The 27,580-nt window shown below is 43.6% G+C and overlaps 10 protein-coding genes across 10 annotated transcripts; 4 read left to right on the top strand and 6 right to left on the bottom strand.

Annotated features, from left to right (window-relative positions):
* Positions 1–1,682: 1,682 nt before the first annotated feature.
* Positions 1,683–2,232, bottom strand: O0I10_003828 (uncharacterized protein; the record flags this gene model as incomplete). The annotated part of the gene is made up of 3 exons (XM_058483895.1): positions 1,683–1,780; positions 1,834–2,078; positions 2,135–2,232. The coding sequence occupies 3 exons, from the start codon at positions 2,230–2,232 to the stop codon at positions 1,683–1,685; spliced, it is 441 nt and encodes a 146-aa protein (XP_058345284.1).
* A 1,277-nt stretch (positions 2,233–3,509) lies between these two features.
* On the top strand, positions 3,510–6,130 carry O0I10_003827 (ATP-dependent helicase HrpA; the record flags this gene model as incomplete). Its single annotated transcript, XM_058483894.1, has 8 exons — positions 3,510–3,790; positions 3,849–4,173; positions 4,245–4,340; positions 4,399–5,260; positions 5,324–5,446; positions 5,499–5,878; positions 5,942–5,981; positions 6,054–6,130. 8 exons carry the CDS (start codon positions 3,510–3,512, stop codon positions 6,128–6,130), a joined length of 2,184 nt encoding a protein of 727 aa, XP_058345283.1.
* A 3,053-nt stretch (positions 6,131–9,183) lies between these two features.
* Positions 9,184–11,440, top strand: O0I10_003826 (uncharacterized protein; the record flags this gene model as incomplete). The annotated part of the gene is made up of 10 exons (XM_058483893.1): positions 9,184–9,325; positions 9,390–9,460; positions 9,528–9,563; positions 9,615–9,720; positions 9,776–9,876; positions 9,928–10,050; positions 10,111–10,311; positions 10,364–10,417; positions 10,487–10,702; positions 10,769–11,440. The coding sequence occupies 10 exons, from the start codon at positions 9,184–9,186 to the stop codon at positions 11,438–11,440; spliced, it is 1,722 nt and encodes a 573-aa protein (XP_058345282.1).
* A 492-nt stretch (positions 11,441–11,932) lies between these two features.
* On the top strand, positions 11,933–12,820 carry O0I10_003825 (uncharacterized protein; the record flags this gene model as incomplete). Its single annotated transcript, XM_058483892.1, has 1 exon — positions 11,933–12,820. The coding sequence occupies one exon, from the start codon at positions 11,933–11,935 to the stop codon at positions 12,818–12,820; it is 888 nt and encodes a 295-aa protein (XP_058345281.1).
* A 271-nt stretch (positions 12,821–13,091) lies between these two features.
* On the bottom strand, positions 13,092–13,608 carry O0I10_003824 (uncharacterized protein; the record flags this gene model as incomplete). The annotated part of the gene is made up of 3 exons (XM_058483891.1): positions 13,092–13,187; positions 13,249–13,427; positions 13,503–13,608. 3 exons carry the CDS (start codon positions 13,606–13,608, stop codon positions 13,092–13,094), a joined length of 381 nt encoding a protein of 126 aa, XP_058345280.1.
* A 682-nt stretch (positions 13,609–14,290) lies between these two features.
* On the bottom strand, positions 14,291–14,956 carry O0I10_003823 (uncharacterized protein; the record flags this gene model as incomplete). The annotated part of the gene is made up of 1 exon (XM_058483890.1): positions 14,291–14,956. One exon carries the CDS (start codon positions 14,954–14,956, stop codon positions 14,291–14,293), a length of 666 nt encoding a protein of 221 aa, XP_058345279.1.
* Positions 14,957–18,123: 3,167 nt separating this feature from the next.
* Positions 18,124–18,645, bottom strand: O0I10_003822 (uncharacterized protein; the record flags this gene model as incomplete). Its single annotated transcript, XM_058483889.1, has 1 exon — positions 18,124–18,645. The coding sequence occupies one exon, from the start codon at positions 18,643–18,645 to the stop codon at positions 18,124–18,126; it is 522 nt and encodes a 173-aa protein (XP_058345278.1).
* A 1,787-nt stretch (positions 18,646–20,432) lies between these two features.
* On the bottom strand, positions 20,433–21,110 carry O0I10_003821 (uncharacterized protein; the record flags this gene model as incomplete). The annotated part of the gene is made up of 1 exon (XM_058483888.1): positions 20,433–21,110. One exon carries the CDS (start codon positions 21,108–21,110, stop codon positions 20,433–20,435), a length of 678 nt encoding a protein of 225 aa, XP_058345277.1.
* Positions 21,111–23,228: 2,118 nt separating this feature from the next.
* Positions 23,229–23,948, bottom strand: O0I10_003820 (uncharacterized protein; the record flags this gene model as incomplete). Its single annotated transcript, XM_058483887.1, has 1 exon — positions 23,229–23,948. The coding sequence occupies one exon, from the start codon at positions 23,946–23,948 to the stop codon at positions 23,229–23,231; it is 720 nt and encodes a 239-aa protein (XP_058345276.1).
* Positions 23,949–26,112: 2,164 nt separating this feature from the next.
* On the top strand, positions 26,113–27,411 carry O0I10_003819 (uncharacterized protein; the record flags this gene model as incomplete). The annotated part of the gene is made up of 5 exons (XM_058483886.1): positions 26,113–26,272; positions 26,364–26,444; positions 26,514–26,617; positions 26,673–26,783; positions 26,845–27,411. 5 exons carry the CDS (start codon positions 26,113–26,115, stop codon positions 27,409–27,411), a joined length of 1,023 nt encoding a protein of 340 aa, XP_058345275.1.
* Between the last annotated feature and the right edge of the window lie 169 nt (positions 27,412–27,580).

The following is a 27,580-nucleotide window of genomic DNA, read 5'->3' as shown; positions in this document are numbered from 1 at the left end:
ATTTTTCAAATGTACATAATCTCTTTTTTAATACAACATTGATCAGCATGCTAAAGAGCACCTTGTGTGAAAGTTTCAGGTTCGAAGAGGGGCAATATCATAATCAAGGATTGATGTACAGTGTTCATGCATTTATACAAGAGGTGTCCGAACTATTTAATTTCCACTTCTTCCACCTCCCGCGTCTTGCTCTTCCTCCCATTCTCAACTGTTGCCCCATTCAAGTACATACAACTACCACCTGCGAACGATTGCCTTGCCTCAACCCATCATGTCCATCCTACAATTGCCTTGATCCGATTGTCTTTGGCTGAATGGCAAGTCCATGGCCCGTGTACACAGCCTTCTTGTCACTCTACTACAACGCACTCCTTCCTTGATGCTACACATTGTCTTGCACACTCCTCTGCCACGACCAAACGTAACAGCATTCATTCCAGCACTTGCTGTTCGCTCCATTGTCTCAAACAGCGTTCACAACCTTGACATCCTATACAACACACGCTCTTACACGTTCCTCTGCCACGACGAAACGTAACAGCTGTTCCTGTTAGCAAGGCTCAAACAGCGTTCTCTACTTGCAGCCAACTTGCCTTATAGCCTTTTTTGCGTGGACAGCAGATAGCCATTGTATAGAAGCAACCTTTTTTACGTGCAACAACTTGTTTTGGTGCATACACGGATTCTAATGGATGATGCCATATCAGCTATCAAGCACGCAGCAACACAAGCAATCCTCACCTGATTGAGCTGCGATAGACAACGACCAAGAAAGAGGTAGACCAGCAACCGGATCGAAAAGCAAGCATACCAGCAGCGATCACATGGCCTTTTTCAACCAACATATTGGATTTGATGGATGGATGCAATCAAGTGCAGTGCTAAGATATCTTGGAATGATGCTTTGGTTACTTGTCGCGCTGTCAGCAGGAATGGTCACGTGGATACGGCTGAGAATGATGATGAATTGGATCGGATTGTCGAGAGGGCTTTTATCTTTGACGAAAGAAGTTGTTTTACAGCCATGGATGATGTTGGGATACTGAAGTCAATGTATACAGCAGCTATTTTGCAATCATGGATGAAGATGCTTATGACGGTAACAACCAAGAATACAATGACACATTCTTCTCTATTACCTCTATGTGATCCCCCGTATCTTATTCAATATGCAATGGTGTTCCTTTATCTATATCATAGTTGCTTGATAAATATCCTTGCTTACCATGTCTTCAATCGAATAAACACTGGATTAAACATAATACCTAGAGTATCGTGCTATCAGCTCATGTGTGAAAGTATATGGATCACTTGGTTGGTTTTTGGATTGAAAGGGGATGGTCGGAAAGCAAGATGGCATCATTTACATCATTGTATCGAGATACTTTTGTTCTTTTGTATTTCTACATAAAAGGAACACGCATAAACAATAACCTGAGCCTAGGATCGCCATGGCAACCAAGCGTGAATGGAGGATCTTGCTCCACTTGACCACGCCTCAACCTGTACAACCAACATTTGGGCCCCCATACCAATATTGAAGAACATGTCTCTGTGTATAAGAATTTATTGTTTTTGTCATAATGGGAGGCTTCTTCATCATTGAATGCGTGTGTATAATATGTAATGAGCCAATACTCCCATATCAATCGTTGCAATTTGTCGTATAGGCAGGCATATCTTCAACAGAAGGAGGCATACTGAGACGGCAAACCTCTGTCATCAGTGTGTAGAAGCCATTCGCTTGCAGTGCCAAAGTAAAAAGTATGCGGCTTTAAACCTACGCAAACAGGTTAGTTCAATGATGTAATAGGTATCTTGCTATGTACTTACCAACCGCATGCAAGGCCAAACAAGCTCTCAAGCCCGCATCATTGATAGCTGTCTTGCAGAATAGGCCCAATCGATACAAGTCTTTGTTGACAGCATGGTGATTGCCCGATTCAAAAGGCGACTTCACCTCGCCGAATCCAACATTCTTGTATGGATAGCTATTCTTCAAGACGGATATAATGCAGTCAGGCCGGCTGCTTGATGATGACGATGACTGCTTGGTGTCTACGGATTGGGTGGCAGTCCTTCCAAACAAAATTAATTCAACCGTGCAATGCAATGGCCACTCATTGGAACTCACCAGCGTATTAGCGTTTTTCTTTTGTCGTCATCAAATAATGCTTGAAAGGCAGGAAGAAGATATCGCGTGATTAGCTCCGATTCATTTGTTGGTTCCATAATGGCTTCGAGCGGAAGGGTCTGCATCGTACTACAGCATCAAAGGCGATGCAAGGAAAAGGTTGTATCACCTCCATGCGGGCTGCGGCGTGCCACTTAATCCAGCTTTTCAGATGATGAGTAGGTAGCTATATCGTAAAGGAATGTGAGCGTGTGTCTCATCAAGCAAGATGATTAGGATTTACCTTGATAAAAGAGCCAAATATCACAATGACGACAAAGACAATGAAAGTAGGATAACAACGAAAGACTAAAGACCATCACAAATATGAGTACATGGATCCTTCACAAAGAGGACAATCCACGATGGCACTTACCAAGGGCTTTTGAAGATGTCAGGAATCAAAGAGTGATATGATGGAAAGAAAGAGATGTGTGGGGGTAAAGTGATGGGCGACAACATTCATCTTGTTTATATCTGCTTGGTGGGCGTGGGTATTACTCTGATCACAATCAAGCAGCAAAGAGTGATAAAACGCTTGCTGGGAATGGTGGTGATGAGCTGATAAATGGGTGGGGCCGCTGCACAAAGTGTCTTGGTGGTGCAATTGGATTGGATACTCAAGGTAGATGAGTAATGAATATGGAAAGCTCAAGTGCTAAACGCACAGTGTTGTAGACTTGGCATCTTGAATATGAAGAAGATGATATAAAAAAGAAGAGCGAGATCATGGTGTCGCTAAAACAATTGTCGTTTGTGTGCCAAAATTGATTTATTGTCCCATTTGAGTCCATAAAAGGATGGTGTAAAGGAGGTGCAAATAGCCGGACCCGACAAAGAGAACGTCAGCTGTGGTTCATTGTTTTACGACATTCGCTTACTTTATTACCTTTCATGACCGTAAGCACCGCAAACAGCATACGAAGGCGTCATCTCATACATATTCTTGTTACTATATGAAGTGCCTTGATAGTAGTGATACACTACCCAATCAATGCGCCCTCAAATCAACATACATCGAATAAAGCTACGAAGGTTTTAATGATAGTGCTCGTCAATCATCCTGGAGGGGGGGGGAAGAGGGATCCTCTCTCACTGAAATTGAGTGATTAGGTTCTGCGTATTGCGTGATGATCGTTTATTGTAGTCATTGATACTAGAAGATTGCTAAGGAATGGGCATTGGTCACGGGTCACAAAGATCCCAAGCTTCTTGATCACAACATCAATGCACTTTATGCTCGTTAAGTCCAAACTCAGAAGGGTACATTGAAAGGGTGCTTGATTCCCGACTGCTGCACGTTCCTTTTCCCTCTTCCTTTACCTTTTACAATCGAATGCATGAGCACGGGGACGATCTGGGTTTATCCAAGCTCACGATCAAGGATGACTTTTACGGGCTGATTTCACGAAAGACAACAGCAAAGCAAGCCGAGCAACTTGAAAATGGAGTCGACAACCCATTCACCAAGAAGCCATTCAGCGATCGGTACAAGACGATTCTTGAGACGCGACGACAATTGCCTGTGCACAAGTATCGAGAACAATTTCTTTCGATGGTTCACTCTCATCAATTTGTTGTTTTGGTGGGCGAGACTGGATCCGGCAAGACGACGCAGTAAGATATCAATGATGATGGATGGTGATGGATGTCATGGTAACACCGGTGGATGTAGAATCCCGCAGTTCTTGGTGTACGACGAATTGCCGCAGCTCAAAGGGAAACAAATTGCATGCACACAACCACGACGAGTAGCAGCCATGTCAGTTGCGCAGCGTGTGGCAGATGAAATGGATGTTGAATTTGGACAACAAGTCGGCTATTGTATTCGATTTGAGGATCATACCAGCCCCAACACTTTCCTTAAGTACATGACAGATGGCATGTTGCTGCGGGAAGCCATGACAGACCCCGATTTATCTCGCTATTCCACCATCATTCTTGACGAGGCTCATGAACGCACTCTTAATACCGATATCCTTATGGGTTTATTGAAGCAGGTAATAGGAAGGGTGAAAATTGAGATAGGGTGATGATAACTAACAAGAGGCATGCTTCTTGCATATTATAGATCTGCAGAAGGAGGAAAGATTTACAAGTGATCATCATGTCAGCCACCCTTGATGCCAACAAGTTTCAAAAGTACTTTAATGACGCACCGCTATTGGTAAGCTCCTCTTTTAAAGGATCAAGTAGCAATCAGCTAAGGTCATCTACTCCTCTAGTCAGTGCCTGGAAGGACATATCCTGTCGAGATCTTTTACACACCACAGCCTGAACCCGATTATCTGGAAGCAGCCATTCGCACCGTTGTACAAATTCACTTGACTGAGGCAGCTGGCGACATCTTGCTATTTTTGACAGGCGAGGAAGAGATCGAGCAAGCATGTCGAGAGATCAAATTCGAGATCAATAATGAGATGCGACGGGTTGAATGTGGCCCAATCAAGGTGCTACCATTGTATTCTACACTTTCACCCTCAGCACAACAACGTATTTTTGATGATGCTCCACCACCACGTCGTGAGAATGGTCCACCTGGAAGAAAAGTGGTTGTGGCAACCAACATTGCAGAGACGTCACTCACCATCGATGGTATCGTCTATGTCATTGATCCTGGATTCGCCAAGCAAAAAGTATACAATCCTCGCATTCGAGTGGAATCGTTACTTGTATCACCCGTATCCAAAGCAAGCGCTCAGCAGCGTGCAGGACGTGCAGGACGTACAAGACCTGGCAAAGCATTCCGCCTTTATACGGAAGAGTCGTTTCACAAAGAGCTCATTGAGCAAACGTATCCAGAGATTATGCGTAGCAACATGGCCACTGTTGTCTTGCAGCTCAAGAAATTGGGTATCAACGACCTTGTGCATTTTGATTTCATGGATCCACCAGCACCAGAAACCCTTATGCGTGCCCTCGAGTTGTTACATTTCCTTGGTGCCCTCGATGATACAAGTGCCCTTACACCCACCGGTGCTCTCATGTCACTCTTCCCTCTTGATCCTCAATTATGCAAGGTGCTCATTGAAAGTCCAAAACATGGATGCTCGGATGAGATATTATCAATCGTATCTTTGCTATCAGGTATGTGCCGTGTATGGTTGATTGGATAAGGCTTTTGCAATTGACACGGCTTGTTTTACATAGTACCTCAAATCTTTGTGCGTCCTCATGAAGCAAGGAAACAAGCCGATGCAGCAAAGCTCAAGTTTGTATTACCAGAGAGCGATCATATCACCCTTCTCAATGCTTATCGGGCGTATAAAAAGAGTGAGTTTAAAAGGACATGTCTCATAGCATGTAGTCTAATTTGTGGTCTTAGACAACGAGGATCCCGAATGGTGTTGGCAAAACTTCCTCAACTATCGAGCGCTCAAATCGGCTGACAATGTGCGGAACCAATTAGGCCGAGCGATGCAATATCACAAGCTTAAGCTGTTGTCCTCACCCAAAAGGTTTTCAAGCATTCGCAAAGCTTTGGCTACTGGATTCTTCATGCAGGTGGCACATCTAGAACGTTCGGGACGCTATGCAACGATTATGGACAATCAAATCGTGACGATGCATCCATCATCAGGACTCGCACATAAGCCCAAATGGGTCATTTTCCATGAGTTTGTTCTTACGACACGCAACTATATCCGGAATTGTACCGAAGTCAAGCCCGAATGGCTGTTGGAATTGGCACCTGATTATTACAATGTAAGGATGACAGGAGGGGTGATGCATAGTATGCAGCGTGTGTAACATGTATGATGACGTTAGATGATGAATTTTCCACAATCATCTGCAAGACGTGCATTAGGTAAGCGAAAAAGGGGTTGTTCAAATATGGAATGAGAATGGAATTTAATATCGATCCCTCCCTTTTATATAGAAAAATTAGAGCAAGAGCAATTTGATGAGAAGAAAAAGAGGAACAAGAGGAAGGGTTCAAAGAAATGGGAATACTAATAAATGCTACGATCCCTTTGTTTGTTGCTTGTCTTGTCGATGTAGCTGTAGAGCTTTGTGATTCCAGGGCTGGAGGTTGAGTTGTTGGGAGGAAGGTGGAGTCTTGGAGCCGAAGCAATAAGGGGAAAGCAGCGATGCCAGAACACCTGGGTCACTTTTAGCAATACACGAAGATTCTTGAAACGTCACAAAAGAATGCAAGGATGATAATGAATCTGCAACTGTGGCCCGCCCGATTTCAACCATGGTAAAGAACCCATGGTGTATTTTTTTTTGTGCCATGTAGAACACGAGTTGGAAGCCTAAAAAGAAGGGATGTTAGAGTCATGAAATTCCTGTATACTTGTTCTTACCATTCACTTGATAAGCAAGGATGGGTGGCCATTTTCAAACACGCATTCCTTGACAATACTGCGAGCTTCAAAGCGTCGATGCAAAGTGATTGTGTGATAGTGGTGCTGTCGCCAGGCTTGACTTCGCCGTAGCCAAGTGGATGTCCGAAACTCAATTGCACCAAGGTTGGACAATTGCATCAAGTCTTATTTTAATGGGCCAGCTCAATACGACTTTCTTTGTTGTATCCGCCAACATAGATGATAGCGAAGGTTCGTAATAACTGGTTTGTATATCCACTTCCCCCAATTTCCCCTTGTCTGCAATAGGATTCAACGGCAACTTCGTCAACCTATAAAATACAAAAAGGAGAATATGAATATGAGTACTCTTCCAAAAAGCTATTCGTTCTATTTACTTACAAAGCAGCAATGCCTTCAATGGATCCATGTATGCAGCAAGCGTAAGAAGCTGGAGTTTCGCTTGCTTTGGCGACATGGCCTTCTCCTCTATTAACGTGATAACGTCTAAGACAACCATGTAATCCTCCTTGCTGGCTTTGGCATGCCTTGGCGGGATCTTCTCGATGTTTGACGCTGATTTTGTGAAGGAGTTCTTCACCAAAGACATCTGTTTTTCTCTTGTCATTTGTGCCTCCATCGCCAACAGCAGGACATCCCCTAAGGCTGGCATCTCTTGAATGCTTGGTTCCTCCAAGGGAGCTGCTATATCAACCCCATGCAGACCAAAGAGAACGTATCACCCGATCCCGCTCGGGAGAGGATGCATCATATAAGCTTGCAGCAGCCATGATAGGCGCATTGTCATTCTCATTGATCGGGTTGTGTTCCCCAGTGGATGCCACGATTCATCTCGGAAGGTAACTACTTCAAAAAGGATTCTGAGCATAGACTTCCTCATAAAGCGATATGATTTACGTTTTACCTTAAAAAGAGAGGCAATTATCGCAATGACAATGGAAGTAGGATAACAATGAAACGCTAAAGATCACCACAAATGTTAGTACTACATGAGTCGCTCACAGCATGGATTGTCCACAATGGCATACTCACATCGACTTGGGGTTTGAGGAGTGTCATCAATAACGAAAGGAAAGACAAGAAGAGATGAGTGGAAGTAAAATGATGGGTGACAACATCTTTTATGTGCATGATGGCGGGCGTGGGTATTTCTGTGATCACAAAAAGGAGGGACTGATGAGCTGATTGATTGATGGAGGGCCTTTACAAAGAGCTTTTGGGGTGATTGATTGTCTACGTATGCATAAATCAGGATCTAAATTAAACAAGGTGACAATATCCAACATCCCTCGGCTATCACGAACCACTTGGTGTGTGTTCAAATTCCAAGAATAAGACATTTCTCAAAGATGTTTGTGTGAGTGCACGTTTCAAAAATGGAAGTTAATGGCACCTTTAAAGATAAACATAGTATGCAAGTCTAATGTTCCTGGCCACACAGCTCTCAACGACATCGGCGTGATAAAACACCAGCACAGCAGTTGGGTAAATTTCGAGCTCGGATTTGAAACTCAATGCAACATGGCATTTGAAAGAAATGCAATGTATCTGTGATCATGAGGTTCAATATTGAGCCATAATATTAGTTTTCTCCTCATTGAAAGAGCCAAACTTCATAATGACGGCAACAATGATGATCATGAAAGGAAGGGAAATATGAAAGAGACTACCGTATAGGAGCCACATGATTGCATAAAAGGGGCTATGCACCATGAGATGTATCGACACTTGGTGTCAAAAGAAAAAGCGATCGAGATGCATGGCGTATGGAAGAAGACATCTTTTTTATGCACATAGGTGTGTGATTTCTGTGCTCACAGGAAAGAAACGGTAGTCAATGCTGATTGGGATGGTGGTGTATAGGTGGGTAAAATGGGTGGAGACGTTTACATCAGAATGATGGGGGTCGGTACTCTTTCAAGGAGTCCACTAGACGGCGTGATTATGAATCAGCCAAATTATGATAGGCAGGAAGTGGCAACATCTATCATGGAATGAGACATCCAACGTAGCGTAGTCATGCTGTCTACATCACTTTTTGTAAAGGGTGTGGTTGCACGTGATCTCATATTTGGCAAGCAACGCAACACCAAAATGTATATATGTATATATTTGTAAAGTCATATGTAGGCTGCTGATGGCTCATACAACACTATAGCCTACTTGTACTTTTGACGGCGGGTATATAATTCGTCACTCGGCATTAAAGCAACGGAGCGATACAAGTGGCTCCTTTAGTGGTGCTTGTTGGCAATTGTTTAACGCCATAGAAGATAATGAATGAATCAATATTAGAGGAGAAATACCATCTCATTTTATCTAGGATGTCAAGCAACCTTTTTTTGGGCTGACATGGATCGGGTAGCGTTTGAGCTGGAGGGGAATGATTTATATCCAACAAGATGTAGTGGCTAGTGGATAAAGGTCTTTTGAATGTACTTTAATGCTGCAAAGGTATACTATGGAAATGATGGGCTTATATCCTAAAGGGCATGTGTGTGGTCTATGGTTGTTTGTGAGGTGTGTGTGTGGGTGTGAATCAATTGTAGAACCGCCCTCCTCGAAATGGGTAATTGCTTTCTTTTTCTCGCGGTTCTTCTTTCTCACTACACTTATTGGCAACCCCCACCACCAACTACTTGTCGTCTTGGACAACTTCTCTTGTCGCCTTTTTGCTCAATGGCATCGTCCTCAAACTATCACATTCCGGCCTTGGCTGCTATGGCTGGCATTGCCATTGCTGCGTCCGGTTATGCATTATCAAGCAGCAGCGCTGAATCGAGAAGGAGACGGAAACGAATCAGGTCAAAGATCCTCAAAGGTGTGTATATCAACAACAGCCATGGCTCTTACCGATGGGCATCTAACGAAGGCTTCAACCATAGAGCGAGATGCCAAATACATTACGGGGCTGATCAATACCGGCAACTCTTGCTTCATTAACTCTGTACTTCAAGTATGTTTCAGCTTGGCTATATTAAGCAAGCGTTGGGTTTATTCAACAACATGTGCTATTTACATAGGCTCTTGCTACATTGGCTTCACTTCGATCCTACCTGGTATGTGTTTTTCCATGCTACATGTTTATGCTTATTCACCCATGTCTTTAGGCAGAGCGTGTGGATGAACGAGGCGATGAATTGGATACATTGGAATTATCAAGCAACGAGTATGTTTTACAATCCGTGGCGTATGCATTGTACACTACGATTGAACGTGAGTCAAGAACTACAGGTCTATTTGTATCATGCTAAAAATGGCCTTTACATAGAACTCAACAAACCATTGAGTCGACCCCGATCAATGGCACCTACGGATTTGCTTCATGCACTGGAACGCAAGACCAATGGCACTATCAATCGTGAACAACAGGTAAAGAAAATCATATGACGATTTGCATTTGTATTAAGCTGTTCTATACAGGATGCTCAGGAGCTTTTCCAAATTATATCACATGCTCTCTCTTCGGAAGAGGAAATCCAATACCGGGAAGAGCCGTCGTCTCTTTTGGATGCTGGGACTCTACGAAAGATGACGGGGGAACATGTAAGTAATCAATGTGGTAGACTTTTTTCATCCTTTTGATTCACTCACATACCTATCAAGGATTCCGGATGTGCATCACCGGTGGCACTTGATAATCTCGAGACAGCTTCAGTATCCTCGGTCGGCACCATGGGATCCATGTGGAGTTCGTTTTCCGTATCCTCGGTTGGTGGCCACTTACGACATAGACCACGACGTCCACGAAATCCTTTTACAGGCTTGTCAGCTACCAAGATTAGTTGCATGAAATGTGGATATACGGTATGTGAAAGAGGAAGATAATAGACATGGGCACTTATCATGCTTTAAACAGGCACCTATCCGACACAATACATTTGACAATATATCCCTGACGATTCCACAAACGGTATGGCTCCATTGGGGTTATTGCTATTACCATGATCGCATTGGCATTGATATCTATGTATGAAAATAGTTGAGCTGCACACTTCAAAATTGCATTGATACATACACCAAGGTGGATATGCTGACCGATTTCCGATGTCGCAAATGCATGCTCCTAGCGACCCTGGAGGCGCTTCAACAAGAACAAGGCAAAATGGCAGGTTACTCTGATGAAGAAAAGGCTGAGCATGCTGGTAAGATCCAAGTGCTCAAGGATGCTTTGAGATACAATGTGGAGGCACCTTTGGTGAGTGATGATGGTGATAATGATGAATACGATTTTTCCTCTTACTCACCTTTTGATTATCCATAGCCTGGCATTCCATTGGTGAATCCTTCAACTACGTCATGCACCACAAAGCAGACCATGTTCGCCAATCCACCAAAATCATTATGTTTCCATTTGTCACGATCGGTGTATCATCCTTCCGGCATTGTACAAAAGAACCATTGCACCGTGAGATTCCCTGAATACTTGGATATGGCACCCTATACAACGAATGGATTTCTCAACACAGCTGATCCTGCTCAATCACTCAGCAGTCCCCCCGCACCCATTTCTCCTCAAGCACGCACTTCACGCACGAGCCTAGTTTATCTCCGCAATATGGCTGCTGGCAATCGTTTCGTGCACGGACGTGATGGCTTGAATGTGGCACTCGGCTCATCAAAGGATAACAGCGATCTCGTTCAAAACGCCTTGCCTTCATTATCCTTGCCAGCTGTACGTTCGATTCCTTATCGTCTCAATGCTGTCATTGTCCACTATGGCGGTCATGAATCAGGTCATTTTATCACATACAGACGCAAAAAGCTACCCACTGGTCATGATGTACGAAAACCATTCACCAACGACGATCATCATTCCCCCGTACCAGAAACATCCACATTTTGGCGATGCAGCGATGATGCTATAGACGAGGTAGACATTGACACCGTGTTGTCATGCGAAGCTTATATGTTGTTCTATGAACGTGATGTATAAGAAGAAAGAGAGAGAAGGAGATAATATATACAAATGAATAAAATCAGCTCATTCCTACATACAAAGACAAGATCACATAAAGGAGCAGGGAAACCAAACATGGTATCAACACCGTGCATGCATTAGACGTGATGTTACTATAATGACGAGGGATGATGTTGTATGCACGATACATGTTATGTACATGTACCCGTGTTACATGTGGTACGCATGGATCTCAATGTTTTGTGTAGATGAAGATGGTAACTAAGAAATAAATTTGATCTTCCAACCTATCGGCGGGGATTCCAGAGATTCAAGAATGAAAAGAGAAAAAGCCTTGTGATAAGGCTAGTAAGACGTGTGACACATTGAGATGGTTCCACTCAACAACTCATCGTGCCACCAGTCATTCAAAACTTTTCGAACAACTCAATATGCAGCTGGCTCTCGTTTTCTCCTTTTTTTCCCTCTCTTTTTCCCGTTGTCTTTTTCAAGTGTACTGTCAGACTTATGAGCACTTGTGTTGTCACTACTACCACTACTACTGTTCTTAACGATCCACCTCAACCTCCGGTGGTGGATGCAACTCCTCCATCAGCAACGGCTCGCCATGATGGCGGTGGTGGTGGTCATGAGGAAAAGAAGACAACAACACCTAGCAACCATGGTAGCAACACGAGTGGTAGCAAACACATCAACAAGCTCCATCGACGATTATCACGTTGCCCTTCTACAACGCTATCGGATTTGATCCCTGCCGCCACCGCCGCACTCCGTGAACAGCAAGCAGCTGAGGACACAAGTGCAGAAACAACACCCTTAGCTCGTGCCTTGACCAAGGTTAAATTGCAAATCCAAAGCAAACGACTCAAAGAACGTTATCTTGGTCATGAATGGATTCGTTTGGCGCTTGATTTACCAGTGGATGAATGCATGATCAATAATCCCAAATGTGCACCTGAGCCTCGTATCATTGTCAAACCACGTTTACCAGATGAATTACCACCACCCTCTGCTATGGATAATCCAGAAGCTGCAGCAACACGTACCATTGCATTAAAAAAGTTGAGCAGACGTACGGGTGAGATTGTTGCATGGTACGAGTGGAAATTTGATAAATCTAAATTCACGGTCGAGGAAATACAATCCAAAGTCGATCGATTACGACAAATCAAGATTGAATACGCTGCTGCTTCAAGTCCTACTACAACTACAACATCTCCTTCCCTTTCACTACGTCGTCATCGTGCTAACTCATCCGCTGCTGCTACTTCAAAGACATCAACAACAACAACATCTCCTTCTCGCTCATTACGTCGTCAACGTGCTACCTCATCCGCTGCTGCTGTTGCTCTTACCACCATTGTAGAGACTCAATCCTCCCCATCCAACGAGTGATGATGTATCATTTGTCTTGTATTTTCTTTTTCTTTGCCCTTTCTATCCCTCTTTCCGCACACACACGCACACACAGACCCCTTTAACTCGCTCTCTCACTTGCTATTTCTCTTTCTCGTATACCATGTAACATAAAAATCTCATAAACCAAACACTGCTGAATATAGAATGATGATGATGATGGTGATGATGACCCATGTTGATACAAAAAGCTCTTTGTTGTAAATGTTGTGTAAATTAGAATCGACTTGAAGCGGGGATCTATGTGAATTTAATGACGGGGAGTGACCTTGATGTTGTCGAAATCACCACGTTCAGCAAACTCGGCGGCAACTTCATCAATGTAAGGTCGAAGGTATCTCTTGTCCTAGATAACAGCAACCATATCAATACACATGTCATATCCCCTTGTTGATGATAATACTTACAGTTTCAGCAGTGACCCATTGGTTCTTGGGGAGAAGAGAGTGGGTCAAAGAGCACTGTTGGGCAACACGGATACGATAAGCACGGTCGTACATTTCGCGAGGCTCGGCAATCTCAAGACGACGAAGAGCTTCTTGAACAAGTTCGTTCTCCTCGGAAATCAAATCGTCATAACGAAGACCTATGGGGTGGGTTCATTGAGTTTGCTTATCGATGGGTGTTGTGTATGTATATTTTTTTTCTTCAATGGACGTACCGATTTGTCTGTAACCAGCAGCGTTGGCGTAGAATTGAGCAGCAGGAGCAAACAAACCGCTGAGGACCTTGGAGTTTTGGACAAAGTTCTTGAGGGTAAGAGACATCGTCAAATTGAGTGGGGAGGGAGGAGGGAGAAAGAGGTTGAGGAAGATTGTTGATAGAGCCCGGCCTTGTGCCAAAACCCTGTCACAATATGCGTCATCCTGGGAGAGGCGGCGAAGGCGGATCATCCCACCATTCAGGCACCAAATCATCCTCCACACCTCCACATGCACCCTATTTTTGGATCACTTGTCATAGACACATCTTCTACTACTGCACCCTGATAAACATCCCTATCCAACTTCTAGGTCGATCCCTCTTTCTTTTGCTTGCATTGAGCCATCACCTCCATATCATTTCTATAGTTAGCTACATACACCCACAAACAATAAAATCGCATATGCCTTCTTGTTGCTTTCGTCATTGTGTCCTTGGTATTCGATCCATCAGGTGGCTTTATGGAGGTTATTTTACATACATTGAATGATAACCCGTTTCTATACATCCGCATAGTGGTCAGCAAGCGAGGACCTTCTTTAATAAAAACTGGACATGAGGCATAATACAACAATGAGAGAACGCATCATTTTTAGGAGGTCAGCTTATAGGAAATGAATGAACCTGCATAAGTCTGCCGCTCATAAATTGGGATGGTGCACATAGATGGTATCGGAAATAAAACAATGAAGACATCAAAAAGGGATCGACAATGATGCAGGGTATGCTTGAAATAGATCATTTTTTTTAATCTGCCACTGAGAAAACATGCAGGGAGGTATGCTCTTTGGTGTACGTGCACGTTCGCTTGAGATGGCGTCTTAATGCATCTTTTCTTGAAAAAGTACGCTGGCAATAGTCACATGCCGTCCTTGGTATACTCCCATTATTACTGGAGACATCACTGCAAGTGAATGGCGATGATGCAGCTTCTGATAACTGCGAGGATGTTGATGATGTTGATAGCGGCGGCGTTGTGATTTCCGTTGGTGAGGAAATCTGGGGCAAGTCATCGCCCTGCTTGTAATGGGTATATAGCTGGTGGATGACAAGCAAGTAGTAATATTTACGAAGAAAATGATCATCCGTGATAGAGTTGATCGTCCAAGATGTGATTTGAAATACAAGCTCAGTATTCTCAAGCCCACCTTGGTGTATGCAATGTTGCTTTACGACCTGGGTCACGTGAGCCACCACATAGCAATCAAGCTCTTCTGGTGTTGGCAATATCCTTGATTGAGTTGTTGATTGCTGAACGGTAGCAGATACGCAAGGAAGTTCCGAAATGGGGGAATTGTCTTGAACAATATTTGGCAAGGTAAGATGGGCAGCAGTGGCATCTAGCGCTGTGATAGCATTGGTGGTGGCGGTAGTAGTTGGAAAAGAGCCATAAGGAGTGGATATCGGATACATGGTGACAATAAAGCATTCGAATTACACGGTGAATTCAGCCCTTTATATAGGGTAGGTGTCATGCAGGTGCACTCTATTGACAGCAGGTTCCTATGACGCTATTAACTTCGGGTGGGAAACAAGCAAACGGAAACGGTTTGGTGTCCATCCACCTTTGACTAATATAGTAAGCCGGTCAGCATCCGGGGAGAAGGAACGATAGAAGTCATTTTTGATTGGCTGATGCATTGGATGCAACCACCTTGTTACTTCATCACCATACAATGATCGTCCACGTCTTGCGTGATGGATCCAGAATGTGTGCGATCGGGGGTTGGAATGTATTGTCGTCGTATGGGTGACAGCCTAAGCTAAGTCTTTTTTCCTAAATCTTCTCTTTTTTTCCTAACTCTTCTCACCTCCTAGGTGACTGACCAAGCAAAGTAGTACCTATAGTGGATTGATAAGTGTCCTCGTATTTACCTTCATATCTTTTTTTCCCTTTTCTCACAGTAATAATAGCTTGTGTGCAATGTGAACGCGCCACTAGTATCCACTCCATAATACGCATCAACAAGCACCATCATCGCCTATCTCTTTCTCCTTGAAATTCACCACCAACATATGCATTATCAGAAAACAGCATCCAATTTGACGGCTTCAACGTTCTTTTTCTCTTCCCATCCTCATCCATTATCCATGCAAACCATATATTTGATGTCTTGGCGAGATTACAATGATGTATGTTTATCAAAGAGGTAATTGTATTAGATATCCGATAACCAAATGCTTTGTCTATCGCTTGGGGGTGGTACCCAGGTGTCATTATGACGAGGCAATACTACCCAATGACTTGACGGCTTGTATATACCAAGGTTTCCTCATGGCCAAGGGGAAATTGCAATTGATTGTCCTTATGAGCCCACCATATGAAACGATTGAACCGATATGAATCCTTTCCACCTTCGATGAACCATCTTCCAGCAAAGTTTGCTATCATCTGCACCGCATCCACTGTGTAAAGCCATAGCCATACGTGCATCTTGTCATTGAGGATACCGGGACATACTGAGGCGAGGGAGTCTTTGGAAACAACACGAGACAAAGGTGGAAGACTCAATAGCAAGCAACCCCCATAGCCAACCTTTCCCAGTCATGGTCGAAACTAAAGTAGGCATTGAGTGAATGAGTAGTATTCTAGAACAAGTCAACATACCTCTTGAGATGCCAAAGATGTCCCAATAAAGAGCATGCTACTGCAATCGAAGCAACCAAGGAAACAACATAGTTGTAGCAATCTTCCGTTCTAACTTACTTGTTTACGCCTCCCACAGTGGTCAACATTGACGATGGACTTGAATGGCCTTGATCGGGCGAAACAGATTTGGCTTTGGCTGAGATCGGCAGTTGTCTTGGCAACCCAAACGCTGTTGTTATTACAAGCACGCAAACAACGTCACACTCTTTACGGCTACGTCATTTCACACACCACGTAATGGTTGTTGCCATGGATACTTGCAAACGATTCAATGTCATTGTTGATAAGCAAAATTGAGTCATGATGGAAGGTACAACATCCAGGTCGGAAACAAAGCTGAGAAGCCGGTTGTGTGGTCTGTGCACGGGGGGATTCATTTTACTTCCCGAGGAACCACGTGCGTCTATTTCACTTCCCGAAGGATCGTTTGGTGTCACATCATAAATTCCCTTTTGGGTATGACGCTGAAATAGATGAAAGTGTGCCTATCCGATTACCTGTTTGAATGATGTCGATGCATAAAAAATAAAGGAAAAGCTACCCATTGAAAAAACGTGTGCCTAAATACGTGCAAAAGTGGAACCGCTGCTAACAACAACACCATCAACCATGGTCATTGAATGGGTTAGGGGAGGCTCAGAAAACAAACTCCCCCTGCAATGATATCACGCACCTTTGACCAAGGGCAAAATTTCGTCATTCCATTTTCTAAACCAGCAATGGCATTTAATGAGCGGTTGTGTATTAGAATTGAGCGTTTGTAGACCTGGCATAGCCGCACAGAGATCATTAATAATAGGATTGACCAACGACATTATCCTGATGACAGCGCCCTTCATCATCATCATCATCATCATCATCATCATCATCATCATCATCATCACCATCTTGCTCTGATCTCTTATTCTCTTGTTATCATGTTTACTCTCACCTACCTTTGGGTTAAAAACGTACCTTCCATTGAAGGATGTTCTCGCCTTCTTGTGTGTTGTCCGTGTGACTCAAAATATGCACACTCGTTCTTCCATTTTTGTATTAGTACTGAAGATCACATCCTCTATAAGATACCGCTGTAGCTTAATTACTGACAGGTGCACCTATGCAAGGCACCATTTCCAGAATCAGGAATTGCCTCGCTTCTGTGACGGTAGCAGAGCCATGTCTTTTATACTTTCCACAACATGCCTGGCCATGGCCCTTGGTAGTCGCAATCGAATTGGCGTGGTGCATAATGAACGATGATGAGTAGTACAGCATTTATATAAAAAGCCCCATTGCCCCAAGCGATTCATTGATATGTACTCAATAATCAACAACAGCTGACATCAATGACTATGGAACTTTCCTTGATCGCCCCCTGTATCATTCCACAGTTAGAACGGCTTCAATTACTTCCTAAGCATATGCTCTTGGCTTGAATGGTACTAAATGATCCGTTGTTGAGCATCATACAGGATCTAGATACATGTTTATGGTGGAAAAGTACTTTTTTGAGTTGGGAGGAGGGTTAAAACAATAAATGTGTTCTCGCTTCTTTCGCTTACTTTTGCACAATTCAATGAGCAGCATCTCGTGACAACGAGCATACCATGTTTTTCTATGCTATATAAAGAAACAAGTTGTAATAGCACTATTCATCTCCTACAACGCTATACCGATTGGTGCTGTAAAATATGGCCCCCTAGCAAGCGGGAATCTTTATTGACATAAGCTATGTATGTGTCGTTGCTTTCCTTGTTCAGAAAGTCTTATAGGTGCGTGTGCGTGTGGATATACAGGTATCTTGAATGGAATGGTATATACATAAAATGGGCAGTGCTATCAGAAAGGGCATGGGCAATAAATGAAAGCATACTATGGACGTCGAAAAAAGCTCGAGTGATGATGATGAAGGTATATAAGAGGTGCTTGGAATAGGTTATTTAGGCTTCTACTCGAATGCAGAAAAGACGTGTTGTGAAGTGTAACCTTTTTTGTTGTAAGTGCAAGTTCGCTTGAGATGACGCTTTAATGCGTCCTTTCGTGAGAAGGTACGTTGGCAATGATGGCACGCCATCCTTGGTATGCCTCCTCCATCACTGGATACATCGCTGGTTGTGAGCGGAGAACATGGTGCCTCTTGTGGTCCCGGCGTTGGTGGTGGTGTTGGCATCGATGTTGCTGTTGCCGAGGAACCTCGAGGCAAATGATGCGAATGCGTGTAATACGTAGATAGCTGATGGATGGTAAGCCAATAGTAATATTCACGATAAAAAGGATCATCCGTGATAAAGGTGATCGCCCAACATGCCGTTCGAGACACAAGATCAGCGTTTGCAAGCCCACCTTGTTGGTGTATGCAAACTTCCTTGACAACCTGAGCTACGCGAATTGCCACACAACAATCAAGTTGCTCTAGTGTTTGCATAGTGGACCTTGGCTGATCTGTACACGACACACTCTGAGGATCCATAATAGAGGAACGATCTTGAACGGTACTTGACGATAAAGCGAATCCGGAGATGGTAAAGTATCCTGCTGTTACCCAATTGGGGTCGACAGGTAGCAAAAAAAAAAAAGGTAGGGAATGAACGTAGAAGAAGAGATGGTTACAATCAATGCAACGCACAAATTACGTGAACGCGTATTCATATGAGGTTTTTATATGATGATGAAATCATAGCCGCTTGATGGCCTAGGCAAGCGACATGATGTATGGTGACTCCTGACTTTGCAGATGCCAGCACCCCGGTCCCTTTTTCTCTTTCACACGCACGTTTCGCTGGTAGAATACCGAGCATCGTGATGGGACAGCTGACTTGAAAAAAGGATACACTCGTCACCGGTCGCAACGAATATGCAGCTTTGGTTAGTAGCTTAATTACTTGACAACCTATTTTATGCTCAAAGCATTAACATTCTACATCCTATTGGCATCCCATTATCGTCATCATCCACGGCCATTAGTGAAAAAGATGGTGTTTAAAAGCGGTAGATGTTCTATTTTGGCATTTGATAAAGCTACTGTAACATGTATGAAAGGACGTTGTATGTCTAGACCAAGCATGAGATTCCCAAGATGCGAGGTGTAAAGTAAAAGATGACCTTGGCACTGTGGATCCGAGATGCTGGGATTGTGCACGATTTGAATACGCTCCGTGGCTGTGGCTGTGGTCTAGACCACTTTGGGGCCAAGCATTGACGGAGGAAGACTGATGCTGAAACGTGAAGCTCACCACAAACGGCATTGCTTTCTTCTCTCACTCCGCCGTTTTCAACCATGTCACAATTCCCACCTCCATCGCGTGGCTGCATGACTTCAACACAAAGTTAAGGGGACGACCCACTCAAGGTTTACGACGTTAAAGGGTTCAAAAGCCCCATCGCTTTATTGTTCACAAACGCTACAATCAACAAGGCGTCACGATGGTTGTCTTTGCTACAAGGTGAATGGGCAACTCAACGACCTTCATCAACCGACAATTGCAACTGGATAGCACATAGAGAAGAATGGCAATACACGCTATACGACAAAGCATGCAGGTCAATACACGGCAGCAAAGCTTACGATATGATGACTTCCCTGGATCGAGACACACGCATACACACATACCACAGAGCATTCATTGCAGGATGATAATGATGGATATCACGCGATTGAGGCATGTCAACACAAGATAACAACCAGCATCTCGCTTAAAAGACGATACAACGATGTTCTTTCATCCAAGGGCAATCCACGATACGATCGCAGAACAGCCTTTTTTGACTTGAAGCCTCGATGGTTACTTGGATGGAGTTAATCGACGCCAAAAGCTACCTTGTTTCATCGGCAGCATGAGATCGCATTGGATTGGAAGTTTGGTTCATATTCTCGTATGGTTACCTTATCTGGCAGGAAGTGCTATCCACCCGTCGTAGATAAGCATCAATCTAGAATAGACTCCTCATTTCTATATCGAGATGCCTCCCTCCCTCAAGTATGGCAAACAAGCAAAAGTCCCTGTAATTGATGAGATCCTTTATATGAGATAAAACAATGTCTTGTTAAGAACATCTTATGGGATAAATACGGGTCTGCATACATATAGGCAAGAACATAATCTTAAATGAGATGGAGATATACATAGCAAAGTGGTATCGGGGAAGAAACATAAAGAAAAAAGCATCATGCATAATGAGAATGTCAAAGAGAGAGAGAGAGAGGGCCAATGATGATAGAGGTATAGTGTATGATTGGTATAGAGGATGATGGTATTATTACTCGAATGCTGAAAAGACATGTTGTGAAGTGTATCCTTTTCTGTTGTACGTGCAAGACTTCTCGAGATGACGATGTAATGCGTCCCTTCGTGAGAAGGTACGATGACAATTATCGCACGCTGGTCTTCCTTCACTGGATACGTCGCTCATTGTGAGCGGTGAGCATGCTGACTCTTGTGGTGGTGATGATGGTGGTGGTGATGATGCCGATGATGCCGATGATGGTGGTGATAGTGCTGGTGATGATGGTGCTGTTTCCGGAGGAAGGTGAGATAAGCAATCCCATTGCGTGTCATTCGTATATAGCCGGTAAATCGTAAGCCAATAATAATATTCACGAAGAAAATCATCATCCGTGATAAAAGTGATCGCCCAAGATGTCATTTGGGACACAAGGTCGGTATTTGAAAGGCCACCTTGGCTTTGTGAACATTGGCTAACCACGTGGGCCACGTCTGACGCTACACAGCAGGCTTCGGATCCCGGTAATGTTTGTGCCGACATTGTTGATAGCTGGTCAAGATACGAAATACCATGAAGGTACATGCTTGCTAAATGATCTTGAGGAACGTGTGGTAGCATGGGATCTTCAACATTGACATCTGCTGATATAGCATTGGTATTAACAACAGATGATGGCAAGGAATGGTGGTAAGGAATGTATTTAGGGTCCATTGTTGTGACAAAGACAACAGACCCTTGGGCATAAATTGCACCCCTATTTATAAGAAGTGGTTAATAGCAAGATTGTAGGGATTGGATTTCCATCGATCCCCACTACAATAGTTTTATTTGGACATTATTCAGACCTGTATGTGTGTCGCATATTGTTGGATCATGCATGGTGATCCCCATGCCTTATATTAACCCCCCCTCCTCTTGAGAGCCCGCTCACCTTCTTTTCCAAATCTTATTCCATCGCCTTCCATATCCGATTGTGCTTTTTCTTCATCCATCAGAAAAGTTGGCTCCATTGCACCAATCATTGCTTGTGGATGAAGATGTTTTCACTCCTCTCCCTTTTCTCCCCCATTATCTACACCAATCAATGTCAAAATACAATGGTTTTGTGGTGGCGCATCAAGCCAATTATAATATCAAGATGAAATGAACACTCCTTTGCTCAGCCTTGTGACGAGGAAAAGTGGTTCTCACGTATCGTATACCAATCGTCACCCATTGAACATGCTCCAAACAGCGATAGCAAATCTCTAGAGCCGTGATGTATGTTCAACCACGCGTATGATATTATTGTAAGGGATGTTTTGGGATTAGGCAATGGGAACACGCGAGCCAAGCGTAAATCGATCTTGCTTTGAAGACACCCCCAAAGCGAGGGATCGGCATTTTAGAAAGGACACAGATTTGTTGTTATGTGGTGCTCGTGCTTCACAACATCAAAAAAGGAAGTCGTATAAAATTGGGCACTTCTTGCTCCACATTGTCCTGGTGATGAAGCGTTATTTTAAGCATGCCACAAGTACCGGCGTTGCCATCTACAATCAATGTTTCGTTTTCCATGCTTCATCCTTTTATACATTGTAAGCGATTGGGTATGTAGATAAAAGCCATGAGCTAAAGCCAACCTTAGGATGCTGCATTGCATCTCTTTGGGGGGCCGATGCATGAATGCCTCGTTCCCACACTTATTGATAAACATGTACGTAGCATGATGACGTGACGTGTATCTATTTTAAAGCATGGCATGGTGGTGAAGATTGAGGGTGTGTTGCAACGAGGTTCAATTATCGGGCAAGGAGTCATCCTGCGTATATGGCGTGTGCGTGCAGCCTTTGTCAAAATCGAATTCAAGATGTTTCTAAGCGGAAAACCATGACATTCGAAGCATCTACGTCTTGACATGGTTTTTACTGCATGCCAAGATCTACATTTTAGGGACCACGTAATCGTCGAGTGAGTACTCCCTGCTGATAATATGTATACCATGGGCATGGCACATGTAAAAAGGGCGGCGGATCCGGCATTGATTGGCCGAAATCTATAAGCATTCTTTACACGACAACAAGGATGCTATCAGCACCATGCTCACCATTTTGGCTTTGGAGACTTCTTTTATCCATCTTTCATTGCTGGTCGTATTTAGGTACGCTACAAGCATCAGCAACAGCCCATTCTTTTGTATCATTGGTTCCACCAAAAGTTAGCTATCTGTAAGGTGATGCAGGTGGTTGACAGCGAATGGCGGAATGTAAAGGGTCGTAAGCTGTAAAGCAAGTAGTAATGGAGTCCACGTGGGTCACTGCGATGATAGAATCTTCGAGGGAGTCATCATGCATACATCTTCCAGCAGCATTCCCTGGGTAATGGATGGTGATTAAGCTCGCACATTTATTGGTGTATCATGTACATGTAGTATGCATGCACGCTAATTACTTGGCAACCGATGCTGAATATCGCATGATCTTTCAAAGGTACATAGCTTCTTCATGCCTAGGTAGGTACACCTGATGTTGTGCATGGTATGAAACGAGTACGCGGCCAACAACGTATATGTAAATCAAGAGGTTTATTTACTTTACTTATGGTCATAGTTACAATGAGATGATGGGTATGGCGCTATGGTGGGACAATGATGGTGGATATACAGCAATGATATCATACAAGTAAAAAAAAAGTCCGCTGAGGAGGTGAGTGGGTATATATATATATATGCGAGGGGCATGAGGAATCAACACGAAATGGATCACAATAAAGACAAAAAAGAAAAGGCATGAATCAAGATGAAAAGAAATGGATGAGGCATACAAAGGTAGTTGTCAAGGTGCATAATAGTCAACGCTGCTGGTTGCCTAGAAAAAGAACCTGCTGCTGCTGCTGCTGCTGCGATATCATCTTCTTCACCTTCTTTGACTCGGGATTTAATGTACATGATTCACGCCAATGACGTTTTACTGCATCGCTTCGTGAACATGGAGCCCCACAATGATCGCACTTCCATTTCTTATCAGCTTTTGTGGATGGAATGGCACGAGCTGTGGATGCCTCTGGTGGTGGTGGTGGTGGTGGTGGTGCGGCCGATGGTGGCGACAACGCATTATCATTGGTCATTGTGATCTCCGGTGTCGGCACTTGAATGTGAGTTAAGGAACGTTCTTGTTGCATAATGAGTTTGTCAAGCTCAAACATGACGTCCCTGTAATATTCTTGTTGCAAACGTGGATCATCCGTCAAAAACTTCACGGCTTGATCCGTTGTTCCTGATACCAGAGATTGATTTGCGAGACCACCTTGATGGGAATAATGGGTCATGATGACCTCCACAACATCGATAGCCACGGCTTGCATAACACGGTATACATCATCCTTGGGTGCCGTGTTGCTAATCTTTGGCCATGAAGCTCTGGGTGAAATAGCAATGGCTGTTTCATTAGCACCCAACGAATGAGAAGGAATTGAAGGAGAAAGAAAGCTATCAATAGTGTATTCGGTTGAAGGCGTGCTGGCTGCTGGTGAGTGGTAAAGTGAGGGGGGAGTCACTGAAGAAGGGTCCATTGTTGTTGAATCAAAGAGGAATAAGGGCATTCGCCACGACCAAAATGGGCACTCATATTTATATGATTCTGTAGAACGCCACAGTAGCCACATTCTACACCACTGTTAAGCGAGCATCTGCATGTTGAAAAAGGCTGCCATATACTGGATGCCTTACGAGGAGATGACCGAATCATTTGATACAAAGGAACAAGGTCACGACACAACACGTTACACAAAAGAATGTGTCGCCGTAATGGTGTCAACCTGCCATTAAAAGCAACCTGACCCCGGAGTTCATCTATTTGACTTGTAGAAGTAAATTGGAGCAGACGTTTATCTCTCTTCCCCCCCCCCCAAAGTTTACACAGATTATTCTTCATTTGCTTCTTTCCCCCCAAAGACCCTGAATACCGCGTTTCTGGCACAACTCCACCCAATCAAACCAATGATGATTTACATGATCGCTTTATTAAAGGATCCTGCCCATCATCACAACACCATCACTAACATCAATTATGGTGATCTCCATGATGGATACAAATTGTATCTTATTGCAACGATCGATACAATACTACAAAAACTAATGTTGTATGCTGCACACGCCAAGCACGGATGATATCGGAAGGAAAGCGATGTAAGAGCAAGCACACAAAAACCAGCATCACAACTAGCTAGTGTAACCTGATTTGTCTTGGCCCTCCAAATGGGGACGATTTGGGTGTTTTCCTTTTGTTGTTTCTTTTCTTCCATTGAGCTCTTCTTTTTTCTTCAAGCAGGTAATGCCTCGACTACTGAAGTACCACACCCAAAAATGGATAAAGCACGGGGTTGTTATGCACTTCCATTGATGGGTATGTTAATGGTGGTAAGGCGGTATAGTTTTCATCGTCATGTTTACCACTCCTTTCATTGTACATTACCAGGATCTCCTCATAAGGATGCTGTATTATCAACCAAAGGCCTGAGAAACGCGTTCCCCCAAATTGGTCACGAGCTAAGCGACTTCTGTGACACAAAAGGCTTTGCACTCGACTTTTATTGGTGTTCGGTTTGCAGCATTCACTGTCCCAATATGAAGCGATGCCGATGGCCGATGAGCCGATGAGATGCATGTTATCATGGATCACCATTCATTATGATGGCATTGTGACCAGTGGCATTGTATCACACTCATACCCCACCACCTTTGAGGTCAATTGACGTGGTTTCGATTACACATGTGAGTCATTGGACTAGCTTAGAGAATGTTCCCATGCGAAAATGTACACCTACTTATAATGTTGGGAGCATCGAAGCTGTATTATACATAGTCAGGATTGACTCACGGATGCAGGTTGCTATGTACTTGCTAGCACAAAGTGCAAGAAACGATTGCCCTTGGCTTATCATAGAGCAGTATCGAGCGTGATGCCATGATTAAAATTTCAGTTTTTGGATGGATGATCAACCCGTGGCATAAATGGCTCGTTGTCTACCAACATACAGAAGGGCGCTTTTGCGATAGCAACAAGCTCACATCATTCCTAAGGGAGATCTCCCATCAGCATTAATCGGATATCAACGCTCTCTTAATGGCGTCTACTAGCTAATTGAGGATGTCGTAACTAGCCAATGTGGTTTCCATGGATACCGAAAAGCAACACGTTCGGCTTAAAAATACAGGATGGGAATCCAAAACAGTGATTGTGGCAGGATTTGATCAAAGATCAATGCTATGTGGGCACGTATATTACTGATCGCATTTATAAAGGATTGATGATGAGCGAGTTGCATAAAAGGAGTGTGATTGGATCCCTTTGTTTAGGGGTGACGGTGCACAGCAGAAAAAAAGGCGTTGTGGTGCTGGTGTGTGTTTGTTTCAACTACATGCGAAAAAAGGAGATCTAGATGAAAGGGGAGTAAACACACAAAAATGGTCAAACGTAGTAGAGCATCCCTTTTTTTTCTTTCTCATTTCTCTTTTTTTTTCTTTTCTTTGCTGGTATACTACTACTCTCTTTTGCTGCCTACATCCTTTTACATTTATAATCACAACCATCCACCCTCTCTGCCTCCATCGACACGACGTATACCCCACCCCTTGTAATCCATCATCATCATCAGAGACGTACATACACTATACATATCCCCCCTCCTTATCTTTTAGCATACGCAATACCGGCATCAGAAAACGATTATTACTATGGTCGACATTACATTTCAATTTGAAGCGTTCAGCTTTAATGGCATTTGCAAAACCGTTGCCCTTCCATTATGTCCATTGATGGGCAAAGACGAAGGCATTGAGCCAGAATGTTATTCACGCAACGTCGACTTGGGTGGTAACCTCATCTTTCAGCCTGGTATGTGTATGCACCCAACGGTTACACGGCCGCTGCATTTATGTTGAGCATGTTGCACTAATGCGGGTGTCCTTGTACGACACTTTTGTAGCCACCTTGGTGATTGATGTAGTCGCCATTATCATGACAGCCATCATGATTTATCACGTTCGATGCAAATACACAGCCGTCGGTATGAAAGAAATCGAAAGGAGTTCCCTCTAAAGCACATTGATAACATGATGATGCAACGCCTTCTTAGGTCGCAAGGAGATTGTCATGTTCTTTTACCTCTACATGCTCAGCGTTTTCCTAGAGCTGTTGCTTATCACCGACATAATACCAACATCCAACACAGCATACACGGTAAGAGCAATCAAGCCGCCCTGTTCTTAAGCATGCTCTAACGACATTATGATAGTATTTTGCAGCCATCCATGTCGGTGTGGTGAGTGCAGCATTCTGGTGTCTCTTGTTGAATGGCTTTGTCGGCTTTCAATTTGCAGAGGATGGCACGCCCATTTCTCTATGGGTAAGTGTATATCGATGATACCATGCCAACATGACCACCAACATGTGTGTACTTTCAATAGTCCATTCGATTGAGCTCGTTCCTTATCGGATTGATTGTGGGGGTGATTGCATTGTGCACGTTCCTTAATATGGGTCCATTTTCTTACAACAGCCCCGGTGCCTTGTGGGCATTCATGTTTATCATCAATGGTGTATCGTTTCTCATTTACGTTGTGTCGCAAATCATTCTTGTTGTCAATACGCTTGACGATCTTTGGCCTTTGGGAGACATTCTTTTTGGCACAGCTTTCTTTTTGATCGGCCAGGTGTTGATGTACGTGTTTTCAGTGTTGATTTGCAACCAAGTCAAGCATTACGTGGATGGCATGTTCTTTGGTACCATATGTACACTGCTATCCGTCATGATGGTATACAAGTATTGGGATTCCATCACCAAGGAAGATCTCGAATTTTCGGTTGGATCCAAGCAAAATGTGTGGGAAGTCAAGGAATTGTTGGGTGAACAAGATGAATTATCGACCCAACATAGCTATAGCAACAGCGGTAGTCCCTATCCAACCATGGTACAACAAACAAGCCCTTACAGTCATCAACAATACCATCCACATTATGATCATCCTTATTAAAAGAACCCATCCACTAGCAGCATTTTGTAAACCAAATCCTTCCTTCTTTTAAAGAACCATGTGATATGAAAAGATGTATTATTGTACACAGAATTGTTGTTGTTGTTGGAGGAGGAGAAGGAGGTAGTGGAGGAGGAGTGTATGCAATATGTGTGCTAAGGAAAGGGGG

This window comes from Lichtheimia ornata (assembly GCF_029851405.1).
Source record: "Lichtheimia ornata isolate CBS 291.66 chromosome Unknown scaffold00013, whole genome shotgun sequence".
Classification (NCBI taxonomy): Eukaryota; Fungi; Mucoromycota; class Mucoromycetes; order Mucorales; family Lichtheimiaceae; genus Lichtheimia; species Lichtheimia ornata.
The sequence above is the reverse complement of the archived record's forward strand: the minus strand, read 5'-3'. Positions and strand labels throughout refer to the sequence as shown.